The following is a 14,904-nucleotide window of genomic DNA, read 5'->3' as shown; positions in this document are numbered from 1 at the left end:
TCTTTATCAATAAACTTAGGAGAATAAAATTGATATAAAATGAGTAGATATTCTTAAGGATTTATTAGGCCCATTTTTAAGTTTTGCTAGGCTTGATAGAGCCGCCATGCACTGCGGGGGAAATTTCTAATTGCAACTAACACCCCTGTCTGCCACCTCTCCAGTATACTAGTCTCCTATATATATGGATGAAGGTCAGTTGACATATCGTAAATCACATTAAACACTTCTCTTCTCTAACTCATTTAATCTTTTATAATAATTAATAATAATCTAGTTTTGACTACTTTCTAAGACTCTTACCATATATCATGGTTTCATCAACTTCTTCTTTAGTGTTTAAGTTTTTAACTTTAACACTATGCTTATGGTTCTTGTTTGGGACAACATCCGGTCAGCTATCGGCCAACTTCTATGCAAGAACATGTCCTAACTTTCGTTCTATCATAACAAGGGCCGTGAATTCGGCTGTGTCAAATGAAGCTCGTATGGGAGCTTCGTTGCTTCGTCTCCATTTCCATGATTGTTTTGTTAATGCAAGTCTAAAACTTTTTCCCTAGCTCCTCTCTCTTTTCTTTACAAAGTCTACTTGTATGTACTTTATATTACTATCAATATGTCATATGTCATATTTTTTTTGTTTTTGGGTACGGATCAAAATACATACATAGAGGGTGAATAAGGGCCCGAACCAAGTTGGAGCAGGCTTAATGCATATAAAATTTTCAAACAAATTACGGATAAAACTAAGTGACAAAACTGGTGATGGGGCTGGGCATTTGTTCCCTAACTATGATCACTCACACTTATATGCATGTATGGGAGAAAGCCTTCTTCGAAAACCTTTTTTTAATAAGAATTATGACAGCTTTAAAATTACTTGTACTTATTAGATTATGTAAATGAATTCTATTCATTCACCTAATCTAATAAATAATTATCATAGTTCTTATTAAGAAAAGTAAATATGAGAATAGAGAATAATTTAGGGTGCGTTTAGTTCAAGAAAACTCCTTTGTTTTTCATTTTTATTTTTCAAGAAAACATAGAAAACAGGAAACGTGTTCAAATTGTAATTTTTTAGAAAAGTTTTCCTAGAAAATGAAAATTCTCTTTTCCAACTTTTGCACTAAAATTAGAAAACTGTTTTTTTTTCAGTTTTTGTTTTCACTTTTCTATTTTCTAAACCTAAAATTAAAAAACAAGTGAATTTGAACATGTTTTCTAATTTTTCTAAAATGAAAAAATGAAAGCTCCATCTTTTATTTTGAATGCATTTTTAAAATTTTCAAGGGTTTTTTAGAAATGAAAAACATTTTTATTTTCTAGAAAACTAGAAATAAAAAACTTAAAAACATTTTCTGCAACTAAACAGACCCTTATTTTTTTTAAAAATTATGTAAAATTATGTATAACTCGGATTTTGAAAAAATATAGTTCTACCTTAACTTCAGAAACTGGAGGGAAAAACCTCAAATGCCAAGTCTCCTTAACTTAGTTATTCATAGGCAACAACGTGGAGACCAAGGCAAGACACACTTTATTTTCAACGTATCTTTTACTTTGACTATTTGCGTGGCGGCTAAAGCGCTTCTGAAAATATATAAAAATAACATAAAATGTCAAAGGAATATTAGGCATTCATACCCGGTTTATTCCTGGAGTTATTAAAACTCATATGTATCTTGTTTTATAGGGATGTGATGGATCTGTGTTACTTGATGACACTGCAAATTTCACAGGAGAAAAAACAGCAAACCCGAACAGCAATTCGTTGAGAGGTTTCGACGTCATTGATACAATTAAAACCCAACTAGAACGCCAATGCCCCGGTGTTGTTTCTTGTGCTGATTTACTGGCTGCTGCTGCTCGTGATTCCGTCGTTGCAGTAAGTAGAATTGAACTCAAGTATATATATGTATCTATAATTTGGTGTTTGTTGTAGTATATAACATAACTGATTAAGTGTATGCATGATTTTGTTTAATTATAATTAGCTTCGCGGACCAAGTTGGAACGTCGTATTTGGTAGAAGGGACTCGACAACGGCAAGCTTAAGTACCGCAAATTCTAACCTCCCTTCACCAACTGAAAGTCTGAGTAATCTCATCTCAACCTTTTCTAACCTCGGGTTTACTACCAATGAAATGGTAGCCCTCTCAGGTGAGCTAATTACCTTTAGGTCCTATATGTCTGTGTTACATTAATATCTGTTTTACAATAACCAACCCCTGTATAATATAAATAAATTTCTCACAACTATATTCATTCATTTAGGAGCTCATACAATTGGTCAATCAAGGTGTACTGTATTCCGTAATCGTCTCTACAATGAGAACAACATAAACTCAACGTTTGCTACGTCGTTGAGAGCAAACTGTCCTTCTAGTGGCGGCGACAACAATTTGTCGCCACTAGATTCTACCCCTACAACTTTTGACAATAGGTATTTCAATGATTTAATCAGCCAAAGAGGATTATTGCATTCGGACCAAGAGTTGTTTAATGGGGGTTCAACCGATGCACAAGTGAGAACTTATGCTTCGAATGCTGCTACATTCTCTAGGGACTTTGCAAGTGCAATGGTGAAGATGAGTAACCTTAGCCCTTTGACTGGCTCCAGTGGTCAAGTTAGGACCAACTGCAGGCGTACTAATTAATCTCATACTTCGAGCAATTCGAAAGGTCAAGATTTTACAGAAATAAAGATTTCGTTTTCAGTTTTTGCTTTCTATTTCCGAAGTTTAGCTTGTTGTACTGCAAAGATTGTTTTGAATTAACCGAGACAATCTACAATTGTATTTCGCTTTTATCTATATATCTAAATCTATATTTTGTGATATGAAGTTCAACAAATCTGATCCTTTTGATTTCAAATGTATCACATGACAGGATTAAGTAAGCTGTCCAAAACATAAATCTAATTTACTAAACTTGCATAATGCATAAATCTAAATACTAAGCTGTACGTCCAAAACGAAATTTAATCTTAATTACCATGCTTTAAGAAGAACAAGGGTTTTGCTAAACAAAGCCCTAAGAGCTTTCGTTAAGGTGCATTAAATAGTTGTACACTTACCATAAAAATCAGAAGTGGGTTTTTAATATGGACACGTACAATTTTTTTTATGCATGTTAAGTAAATCAGCCTCTAATCATGTATAGCTGGAGTATTTTGCAAATTAACGAGCTATTCCCATGTATGAAGCATAAAGTGATGCAAATTTTTCAATGTTTTTAATATCTACTTTTGGGTTGACCCGGTTTGGTGGTCGTTTTCTGATCAACCGGGTTGACTCGTTAGAGTGGTTTTATCACCAAACATCTCCAATCAACTAAAAAAAACAATACCAAATACTACAAGAATACAAAGAGTAAACTTCACAATCACTTTAAACATAAGAATTGAATCGACAAAATTTTAATTAGATGATGGGTCGCCCACTCCCGCAAGGCCAAAAACGAATTGGTTTGTTCATGTTGTTTTTGTGTCATTTTCAGGCCCGACCAAGGTGGAAATGACATAAGGGTCCAATACCCAGGGCCCAAAATTTGTCCAGCATCATAATATATGGGTTAGCTTATTCCAGCCCAAATCTATTTCCCCGATAAGGCAATAACGCGTACAGCATTAAGTCATTATCTGCCTAAAATTACAAAACTTTGAATTTAAAAAAGCTATAATTTAAATTAACAAATTACTTATGGTATTATGATAAAAATTACATATAAAACCTTTTTGACTTTATTTTCCAATGTTCATTGGGCAACTAGCTAGGGCAATTAAAAAATATGTGATACAACATGTGTAAAAAAATGAAAAGAATATTTTGGCATTTTAGACCTTTATTCTTTGCTAACTCTAATTTGAGCGCATAAAAATGTTTACTTTGTGCTACGAAGTCCATCAATTGCCGGTCAATCGGCTGCTTTTATACAAGGTTTCACTTTCTATGTATGCAAATAACGTATGAGTGATAGTTGTCCTTGTGAAAACGGTTAATTTTTTTATTTTCTTTTAGATAAATGTGGTTGGTTAGTGGCGCGAACTCTAGCAGTGACATCTAAATAAATAGACAGGCTATGGATATTGTTGATGTGACTGTATATATGCAAAAGAAAGCCACGGGCGAAATAGTGACCATGTAACGGAGCAAGTAGGTGTTCAATTAATTATGAGATATATATTCGATGTAACCCGGCCTCACCATTGACTTGATATTTTTATACAAAATACGTACACACTCATCACACTGAGAACTCTCTGCCTATATATAGATGATGCATCAACCTTTCATATATTGCAACCAACCCATATCTTTCTAATTAATCAACTATTTGTTGAAACTAATTTAAGCATATGGCATCATCAGCCTCTTCTAATTCCTTGTTTAAGGTTTCAACTTTTATTCTATGTTTATGGGTTCTATTTGGGACTAGTTCGGGTCAACTAACCGCAAATTTCTACGCTAGAACATGCCCAAATTTCCGTTCTGTCATAACAAGAGCCGTAAATTCAGCGGTGTCAAGTGAAGCTCGTATGGGAGCTTCATTGCTTCGCCTCCATTTCCATGATTGCTTTGTTCAAGCAAGTCTCTTACTTTTTACAAAACTTTTTATTTTGGTTCACATAATTCTAGTCACTTATAACAACTCAATATTCTTATAAATTTGTCAAGTTAAAGATATATACAATGCTTTTAAGCTTTATGTGCTTAGTAATTTTAAGTACTTATGTAACATACATATATGTCATTATTTTAACTACTTTGCATGTCATCTATTTATCCAAATAACTTTAACTACTTTGCATGTCAACTTTTATCCAAATAATTTGTACATTCTAATTGGCTACTTTCATAGAAACCTTGGATAATATTGACTTTAATTCCATAATAATGATTGGCTACTCAAGGTGTGTACTTGTTGACTCAAATATGCAAATTAAACCTCAATCATTGTCTTACTGATTATAGTTACAACAAATGATGTGAAACAAAATTAAACTTGTTATGGATATCATCTATCTATATATGCAGGGATGTGATGCATCTGTGTTACTAGACGACACTGCGAATTTTACGGGAGAAAAAACAGCGGGTCCAAATGCGGGTTCAATAAGAGGATTCAATGTCATTGATACTATTAAAACTCAACTGGAGAGCCAATGCCCTGGTGTTGTTTCTTGTGCAGATATATTATCTGCCGCTGCTCGTGATTCTGTTGTTGCTGTACGTAAAAAATATAATCTCTTTCGGTTTTCTTGCATCTAGCTTGTGCAGATTTTTGTATGCCAATTATAACACTTTGTGTACGTATGATTTTCAGCTTGGCGGGCCGAGTTGGAACGTGCTGTTTGGTAGAAGGGACTCGACAACAGCAAGCTTAAGTGGCGCGAATTCTAACCTTCCATCACCGGCTTCAAGTCTAAGTAGCCTAATTTCATCCTTTTCAAACCAAGGTTTTACTACCAATGAAATGGTGGCTTTATCAGGTATACTATACCTTGTCGGAGATAACTCAAACTAATTAAAGACGGCAATATATATAGTTATTTAATTAAACCTTAGTAATGACATCTCATTCTTGTTAAATTCAACAAATATAATCTATTAACATTATAATATGGCAGAAAGAACACGTGTTTATGATACTAGCATAATTACAATATATAATATATGGGATAATCATATATGCAGTTCTATTATTATGGGGAAAGGTTAAGTAAACCATGCAGTACCTATGATAAATACTGCTGCTCTCACCGACCGGGGATTTAATATCATAATATGTAAATTTGCTACAGATCGATCACCAAATTTTGGTAATTAACAAAGGCATCATCTCAATATTCATTAGAATGTATATATATCTAACAGACTACGTACTCACAACAATATTGCAATTTAGGTGCTCATTCGATTGGTCAAGCAAGGTGCACAGTGTTCCGTAATCGTCTCTACAATGAAAACAACATCAATGCATCATTTGCAACATCATTGAGACCAAATTGTCCTTCAAGTGGTGGTGACAATAACCTCTCACCACTAGATTCTTCAGCTACATCTTTTGACAACAGATACTATACTGATTTAATTAGCCAAAGAGGCTTATTGCATTCGGACCAAGAGTTGTTTAATGGGGGTTCAACCGACGCGCAAGTGAGGACTTACAGTTCAAATGCTGCAACATTCTCTAGGGACTTTGCTAGTGCAATGGTGAAGATGAGCAACCTTAACCCTTTAACAGGGTCCAGTGGTCAAGTTAGGACAAACTGCCACCGAACCAATTGATAACGTACTTCCATTTCGGATCAAGAAGCTAGGTGTCAATTGTCTGTTCAAGAGAGTGAAATATGTGAATATAAATTTCACAAATAATGTGTATCATAGTTTCTTTCTGTTTTTTCAAGTGTTTTGCTTAAGTTTTTAAAACACTTGAAATTCTAAGTTTGAAAGATTAATTGTTGTGCTGTCATAATGAGAATATTCAAATATATCTCGTTTCCTTAAAATTAATTTTGCTCCGAATCCTTGATATGTCTCATGAATTTTTCGTTGTACAAATAATTAACTTGACACATATTTACGTTTGTATATTACTCGAGTACATGTACAATGCATATGGAGACCTCGAACATGTCATGAAATAGGATGATTGCAGATGTCAATTATCTAATAGATAATTATCTATAATTTTCTATATGGTTCCATATGTTAAGTTTTTAGACTTTGAAAATAAAATAATTATGAGAAATTGATTTAAAAGGTATCATCCCGCATGTTGCAGCAAGGAGAAATATATCGTACTTAATTTTGTGATTAAATGTGTTGGATGTCGATAATGACATATAAGATATTTATGCATATCGTAGTTACATTTTAACTTTATCTCATGCAACGTTCAAATTTGGTTATCAGTATATTATTCACAAATTCATATATACATGAACCGAATCACCCATAAAAAGTATACAATTGTTGTAAAATTAGAGCATTAAACATGAAAAGCATAGAATGGAAAATTATTTTATTTAATTCATCACATTAAGAAATACTGAAAATATACCCGCGTAATGCGGTGACGGTGATGACAATGGTGGCGATGTGATGGTGGCAACGGATAGTGATGGTGGTAATCGATGTAAAAATAATTTATCAAAAAGATGTAGTATCAATATTCTAAGATATAAAAGACTAATGATTCAAATTAATTTATTAAAAACAAAAAAGTTGAAACATCTTGCACGATACAATATTAATCTTAGATATAAATGATAATTATATACTATACTATTTTAATGGGATGTGAATAGTAACTCGCCCTTCGACCATGTTATAACCCGAATTAATATTTGGATTTTGCCAAATTGCATTCTGTTTGAGTTATTTAATACGAGTCACTTCTTGGTTTTTTTCTAATATGTTTTTCCTTCCAGGTTTTTAAATAATTTATTAAAAATGTGTACTTTTTATTTTTTAATAATTCAATGGGATGTGAATATTAATTCGCTCATGTGGCGAGTAACTATTCATCCATGTTATAACCTGGATCATTATTCGGATTTTGTTAAATCGCATCCCATTTAGGATTTTTTAATACAAGTTACTTCTTAGCTTTTTTCATATGTTTTTCCTTTCATGTTTCAAATAATTATATTAAAAACGTTTATTTTTTTTTTGTAATATTATATACTATACTATTTTAATGGGATGTGAATAGTAACTCGCCCGCGTGGCGTGGCGTGTTACTATTCGACCATATATGTTATAACCCGAATCAATATTTGGATTTTGCCAAATTGCATCCCGTTAGGTTTTTTAATACGAGTTACATCTTGGTTTTTTCATATGTTTTTCCTTTCGGGTTTTCAAATAATTAATTACAAACGTGTATTTTTTATTTTTTAATATTTCAATGGGATGTGAATAGTAACTCGCCCGTGTGGCGAGTTACTATTCATCCATGTTATAACTTGGATCATTATTCGGATTTTGTCAAATCGCATCCCGTTTGAGTTTTTTTAATACGAGTTCCTTCTTAGTTTTTTCCATATGTTTTTCCTTTCGGGTATTCAAATAACTATATTAAAAACATTTATTCTTTTTTGTAATAATATTCAGATTTTACCTTATTAAATCTCTTTCAGGTTTAAAATCATAGGTTAGTTCATAGTTTCTTACAAAAACAACTTTTCTTTTGGGTTTTCAAATAATATATCAAAACTATTTTTTTGTGGTATTGCCTTTGAATAAACATCTATTTCATATGTCAAAGATTTTAACAAACATATATAGCGACACATTATCGATAACAAAACATATTCGTTTCCAAACAATATATTATAAATTATATTAATTTTTTTGTGGTATTGTCTTTCAATAAGTATATATTTAATTTATATGTCAAAGTTTTTAGCAAACATAAATCATCAATAACAAAAAGTAATCAAACTAATTGAAACCGCGCAACACGTAGACAGAAACTATTGTGGTTTTGCCTTTAAACAAATATATATTTGATTTGATAATTTTTAAACAAACCTAATAATGACAGAATGTTTGTTAATTCAACGCAGGTATATTAAATAGCACAATCGTTCAACACAAGAATTGAAATTTTGTTTGGTTGAAGTTTTGCCATAATACACTTGAAGATTTTGTTTGGTTAAAGTTTTGCCAGAAAAATATAGTGGAACAAAAGTTTGGTCTAACTAATTTTTAGGATAACAAATGAAGTAAGGGACTGATAGATGTATCTCTGTTTTTCTTTTACTGATTTAACTCTTTGCAGTGACAAGTCTGCAAATATTTTCTTAAATTATCTGTAATGGTTCATGTTCTGCACTTCATAGTCTAAAATACATGCAAGACTTTACTCTTTATATGACATGATTATGTAAAAAGTATACTATTTCAATAATCAGATTCAACATAGGTTGTTTCGATTGTAGTTATTCCTATTTAATATAATACTCATGAGACTTTTGTAGCACTAGCAAGTAGCAATGATATTTGGTTATTGACAGACGAATTAATTAATTATTCAACTGCCAAATACTCAATCTGCGACTAATTCTCTTCTAAAAGGTTTATATTAATTAACACATAACCTTACAAAAAATATATATGAACAAGAATTTTAATTTGATTTCTCTACTTCTGTATTTAAAATATGATGATAATTTAAAGTCAAACAAAAGACAATGGGACAAAGATCGATGTGACGATGGTTACATACTTTTTTCATTGTGACACACTTGATTAAATTGATGCATGTAGTCGTTGACGAACAATAGACATATACAAACACAAATTTGATGATTGCATTATCTGTTTTATAGTGACACACTTGAATAAAGTGATGCATATAGTCGTTGACAAACACTTGACATATATACAAACAAATATTTGGTGAAGAAAAATGAAAAAACGCGGTTCCATTTGGCTCCAATAAAACAAAGCTCTTGGAACACGAATTCGTACTGACAGACAGTTTTTTAAAACAAATATCATTGGTTAGTTTCAAGTCAAATAATTGATACTTAATTGTGTTGTCTTTCGTTAATTAGGTATACATATGTTATTGTTTACCTCAATGTCCATTTCATCGATTTTTAATAATTCAAGTTATGACAACCGATAAAGAAAAGTTCATACGCAGATCGAGTTTGAAAAACAAAACGTTTCTTAAGGAAGAAATCAACCAATCTTAATTTCTCTTACGGAGTATTAATTAAAGGAAATGCCTTCGAAAAAACTATTAAAGAAATCAATTACTACATCACATCATGAGCATGAAGATATTATTAATAATAGACATCCATTCAAAAAAAAAAAAAAAGAAAAATTAATAACCAAACCAAACTAATAAAGCTTTATAAACTTAAAAATACTTTTTTTGTTCTTCTATGGCGCTTGATTTAAATGGTCATATATATATACTTTCAACTTGTGAATCACATGTCAATCTATAAAGCCCGGTAAGTGATGATTAACTGTAATTCTTAGTAAAAGTGATCGAGAGAGAATGTACAGATGAGAGAAAGTTAGATGTATTGTCAAATTTTAGAAGGTTTACAAAAGATTATGGGCCAAGCTTACAAAATATGTAATATGGGCCAAGCTTCCTTAAACTTTCATTCACTATACTTGGTTCATTTGTATCACATCGGCGCACTGCCATGCAGTATCTAGTAAGAAATAGTCATTTAAATCTGGTGTGTTGTGAATTGACTCCACAATTGAGATTCTTTAAAATTGTAAATAAATTTATCAGTTAAGTCAGAAAATTTTGACTATTGGATCATAAATAATAATTAAAATAAAAAATAAATTTTAACTCGTGACTTTTGATTTTAATTTAAAGATGAAGATCTCTCCAACTTTACAATTACAAGTATAGTTGTTTTCATTTTTAAAAGGTCACTAATCACTATCAAATTTACGTAATGTGTATGCATTATGGATTTGCACCGTAGCTTTATTGGTATTGTACCTTTTGTTTATAAAGTAAATATTTTCATGTACAAATCATCAATTTTTTTCCCTCTAAATAATAAGGACAGTTTACGTTATTGTTGTAAAAATCGATAGACACAATCGATCTCTCTTAATTGGCTCGTGTATCGGTGGGTTATTAAGACGAGTTTGTCATATCCGAGCTAAAAAGTGATCAACATTACAAACTCGGGTCATATTTGGTCAAACTCGGCCGTATTGGTCAAGAATCAGCTGTAACGGATCGGGTCAACAAAAATCAAAATTATTATATTTTTTTTAAAAGCTCAATATTTTTATTAATTATCAAAAGTGGTATTTGATTAATTATGTTAATAATTTTAAACAATTATGTTTAAATTGAAAATGTTATGTTAATGGTATTAGTCCATTTCGTTTAAGTTTGAAGTATTTTTATGTATTTTTAATATTTATTACATATAGTTTGAAAATTATTATTTTAATACATAGAAACTCAACCAGATAAATTCGCTGGTTCGATCCGAGTTTTCAAAAATCCTTAGAAATTTTTTTATTAATATATAGACACTTAGTCCGATTATTTCGTCGATTCGATACGAGTTTCCAAAAATCTTGACACAAAAGTTTGTTTGGAAATAACCGAATTACCTTGGACCTCTTGTTGAAGAAAGTTATAAGAAATTACCCAATTTTCCGTTAATGAATTAATTTACATCCTCAAATCTTATCTTACTAATTTACACCCTAGACCTCATCTTTTAAAATATCTCTACAACTAACTTTACATTATTTACATTTAAGTCAATCAACATCACTGGATACCGTCATCACCAATCGTTGTGGCCACTCGATACCACCCTCGTCACGATTTCCGCCACATAGCGCAGATATCGTGCTATTACATTAAATACACGTATTTTGAATCGTATTTGTTTTTGTTGGCAAACGCCTAGAGACCATGAGAAGACTTTTTAAGTTTTAACCTACATGTTTTGGGTTTAATTCCTCTATTTTTGTTGGTTAAATTAAACTTAATTGTGCCGAATAGAGATTATTATATATAAATAAAATTTTATAAATTAATCACACCGTAATATCCATTTTCGTTAGATATTTATTAAGTTGTTTTTCATTCACTTTCAATATTTAAATATATTGTAATAATCCATCAGGAACAGGTGACGAATTTTATAGACAATAAGCAATAATATTCTAAAGGGTACAATTTGCAAACCATTAAATAATAATCCAGCATCAAGAAGACAATTAGAAGTAATAATCAATTTGTTCTTCTGCAGTTGGTCCTAACCTGGCCACTTGATCCCGTCAATGGATTAAGGTTACTCATCTTGATCATTCCATTCGCAAAATCAGTCGAAAACGTTGCAGGATTCGAACTGTAAGTTCTCACTTGGGCATCGGTCGAACCACCATTAAAAAGTTCTTGATCCGAATGCAATAGCCCGTTTTGGTTCAATAAATTATTGAAGTAAGCATTATCGAATGACGTAGGAGTAGCGGCATCCAATGGAGATAAATTGTTGTCACCACCACTTGAAGGACAGTTTGCTCTTACTGATGTAGCAAATGATGAATTTATGTTGTTTTCGTTGTAGAGACGGTTTCGAAAGACTGTACACCTTGCTTGCCCAATTGTATGTGATCCTGTGGTGGATGAAAAATATGTAAATCAACACATTCAAATAATTCCTAGAAATTCCAAGTCTTAGTGACAAGCGCAGAACTAATTAGGATTGCAAGTGACCCGTAGCACAAATAAATAAATAATTACCTGATAGTGCAACCATTTCATTAGTAGTAAACCCTTGGTTTGAAAAAGATGAGATGAGGCCACTAAGGTTCAGAGTAGGTGCAGGAATGTTGTTATTTGCCGCACTCAAACTAGCCGTGGTCGAGTCTCTCCTTCCAAAATTAAGGTTCCAACTCGGACCACCAAGCTGAAAACCGAACCAATTAAATCTCCTTAAAAACTTATATTATGATATGATATGTCGAAAAAATAATTAGCAATCATTTAAATATATGGTTCTTACAGCAACAACCGAATCACGGGCAGCAGTGGCTAATAAATCTGCACAAGAAACAACACCCGGGCATGAACTCTCTAATTGAGTTTTGATGGTGTCAATAACATCAAATCCTCTTAGTGAATTGTTATTTGGGCCTGCCGTTTTCTCCCCTGTAAAATTTGCTGTGTCATCAAGTAGGACTGATGCATCACATCCCTACATACATATATATGTTCAAAATATAATTAATTATACAAAAAAATCAGCATATAATGGTGATAAAGTTTTTCATTAACTTGCTCGATCACGTTCAGCCTAACTTTTCATATTCATGATGGTAGTGTAAGTACGCTTTGATTTGACTACGAAAAAAGAAAAAACAGCTAAGCTAGTCAATGCATAGTGCAATTATTTAGTGATATTGCTCGACAGTACTACTTCAATAATTATTTATTTAGTGGTATGGTTACGTTAATCTAAGTGTGACGTCTAAAAAGCAATACTAAGTCTAATAATCAATCAATTAGTTGCATGGTCCATTTTCTAGAAGTGGAACGTGTAAAATAGCAAAAATCAATTATGTTTATAAAAAAAAGTCACCCATGTGGACCAATAAGAAAACAGATGACGAGACATGTAAAAGATAATGATTAAGTCAATTAGTAAACGCGCATATAAAAATTTTGCTTTAAAGTCAGATAACATTGAAATTGATATCTTAATTATTTAGCTAAGACACATCTTCACAAGTCATCATTGTAAAGCACAACACATGTATATATAAATATTAATAATATCTAATATTTGATGTAAACGTAGCCAATTAAAGTTATTTCATTTTCAATTATGTATGAAATATATACATGACATTTAACTCAAATATATTTATGATTACTATACTAATCCATATCTAAGGTATATATGAAACAATAAGACATATGATAACTTTTTATTATTTTATATTATATATAGAAATACAACTGGTCTGAGCATTTATTGATTAATCATATATAACCATTAAAATTTTAAAACTGACTAAAAGTGTGCCCGTACAATGCAGCAGCGATAAAGGTGACGGTTGGTGGCGGGGTCGGTGGTGGCGGTGATGGGTGGCGTTACTAACAGCAGTAGTGGTGGTGGTAGCGGTGGCGATATGATTATTAATGTAAAAAAAAAAAGATAGTGTAGTTAATAGTTATTTATAGGTTGAGAGATGTATATGACTGACTAGCTACCGAAATCAAGTTTCTATTCATAATTTTAAGGTAATCAAGTAATCAACTCACATTGCATGTCGCGGCTTCGCGAATACATTCGATTTTTTAAAAGTAAATTAACCACATTCGTTTGTAACATATATGGATTAAAATTCAATTTACTACGGTTAGAAGAAATAATTGAATAAATATAATGGAAGTTATTTCGATCAATAATTTATTTTATAAACAAAAAGTCAAATTAAGTTAAGAATATCATATAACTTTTCCTAGGTAATTCCATTGTTCGGGCATTTAAGTATTTAACCTACCATGCATGATCCAATCTAGTCTGCTCCTAATTAACTGAGTATGTCTTATAATTACGAGTTATGATAAAAATTAATCAAGATATAAATATAGCATATATATATATATATATATGTATAAGAAGGAAAGAATTAAGTTATAGAAGACTTGCATTAACGAAACAATCATGAAAATGTAGACGAAGCAACGAGGCACCCATTCGAGCTTCATTTGACACAGCCGAATTCACCGCGGATGATATAATGGAACTAAAGTTAGGGCATGAGCTAGCGTAAAAGTTGGCCGAAAGTTGACCCGAAGATGTTTTGATCAATGCAAATAAAATCAATATGCATGTTGGTAGTAGGATATTATGCATATTTAAAGAATATGATGATGAAACCATAGATTAGATGATGAAAAAGATGGTGTTTAAATTTTTAAGTGTTAAGGATGTCCAGTAGTGTTTTCGGGAGGCCTATATATAAACAAAAAAGCCAAGGAAGGTTACTTGAAACCAACTGTGTAACTTTTTAAAAATACTAATACTATACAAATTAATATGTTACGTTATAATACGTACGTCGACCTATATATATCTTACTGGGTCAATATATATTGTATTCTTGCATTTACAGAGCAGAATACGTAAGTTATTTAATTTGTAAGCTGATTGAATTCGACTAATTAAACATTTGATTATTTTAGTCTGAGTTTATTAAAGAATGAAGTCATGCCAATTTCTAATTTAGAATCCATTTTAATAAAAAGTTACTCCTATTATCGACACATGGAACGGAACTACGTGTAGTATATATATAGTACAAATCAATGCATATTACTATCATAGTTCTTTTGGTTTCGCTATTACAGTATTTAAACTAACCC

At 31.5% G+C, this 14,904-nt stretch overlaps 3 protein-coding genes across 3 annotated transcripts; 2 read left to right on the top strand and 1 right to left on the bottom strand.

The window, feature by feature from the left end:
- Positions 1 to 230: 230 nt before the first annotated feature.
- On the top strand, positions 231 to 2,840 carry LOC122582361 (cationic peroxidase 1-like). Its single transcript, XM_043754739.1, has 4 exons — positions 231 to 536; positions 1,697 to 1,888; positions 1,998 to 2,163; positions 2,278 to 2,840. Exons 1-4 carry the CDS (start codon positions 312 to 314, stop codon positions 2,658 to 2,660), a joined length of 966 nt encoding a protein of 321 aa, XP_043610674.1. The 5' UTR covers positions 231 to 311; the 3' UTR covers positions 2,661 to 2,840.
- Positions 2,841 to 4,318: 1,478 nt separating this feature from the next.
- On the top strand, positions 4,319 to 6,518 carry LOC122582985 (cationic peroxidase 1-like). Its single transcript, XM_043755418.1, has 4 exons — positions 4,319 to 4,588; positions 5,040 to 5,231; positions 5,329 to 5,494; positions 5,911 to 6,518. Exons 1-4 carry the CDS (start codon positions 4,361 to 4,363, stop codon positions 6,291 to 6,293), a joined length of 969 nt encoding a protein of 322 aa, XP_043611353.1. The 5' UTR covers positions 4,319 to 4,360; the 3' UTR covers positions 6,294 to 6,518.
- A 5,074-nt stretch (positions 6,519 to 11,592) lies between these two features.
- Positions 11,593 to 14,450, bottom strand: LOC122582984 (cationic peroxidase 1-like). Its single transcript, XM_043755417.1, has 4 exons — positions 14,189 to 14,450; positions 12,536 to 12,727; positions 12,274 to 12,439; positions 11,593 to 12,146 (listed from the first exon to the last, which is right to left on the bottom strand). The coding sequence occupies exons 1-4, from the start codon at positions 14,420 to 14,422 to the stop codon at positions 11,761 to 11,763; spliced, it is 978 nt and encodes a 325-aa protein (XP_043611352.1). The 5' UTR covers positions 14,423 to 14,450; the 3' UTR covers positions 11,593 to 11,760.
- Between the last annotated feature and the right edge of the window lie 454 nt (positions 14,451 to 14,904).

Source organism: Erigeron canadensis, chromosome 9 (assembly GCF_010389155.1).
Source record: "Erigeron canadensis isolate Cc75 chromosome 9, C_canadensis_v1, whole genome shotgun sequence".
Taxonomy (NCBI): domain Eukaryota; kingdom Viridiplantae; phylum Streptophyta; class Magnoliopsida; order Asterales; family Asteraceae; genus Erigeron; species Erigeron canadensis.
This window is presented reverse-complemented; position numbering and strand designations above follow the sequence as displayed.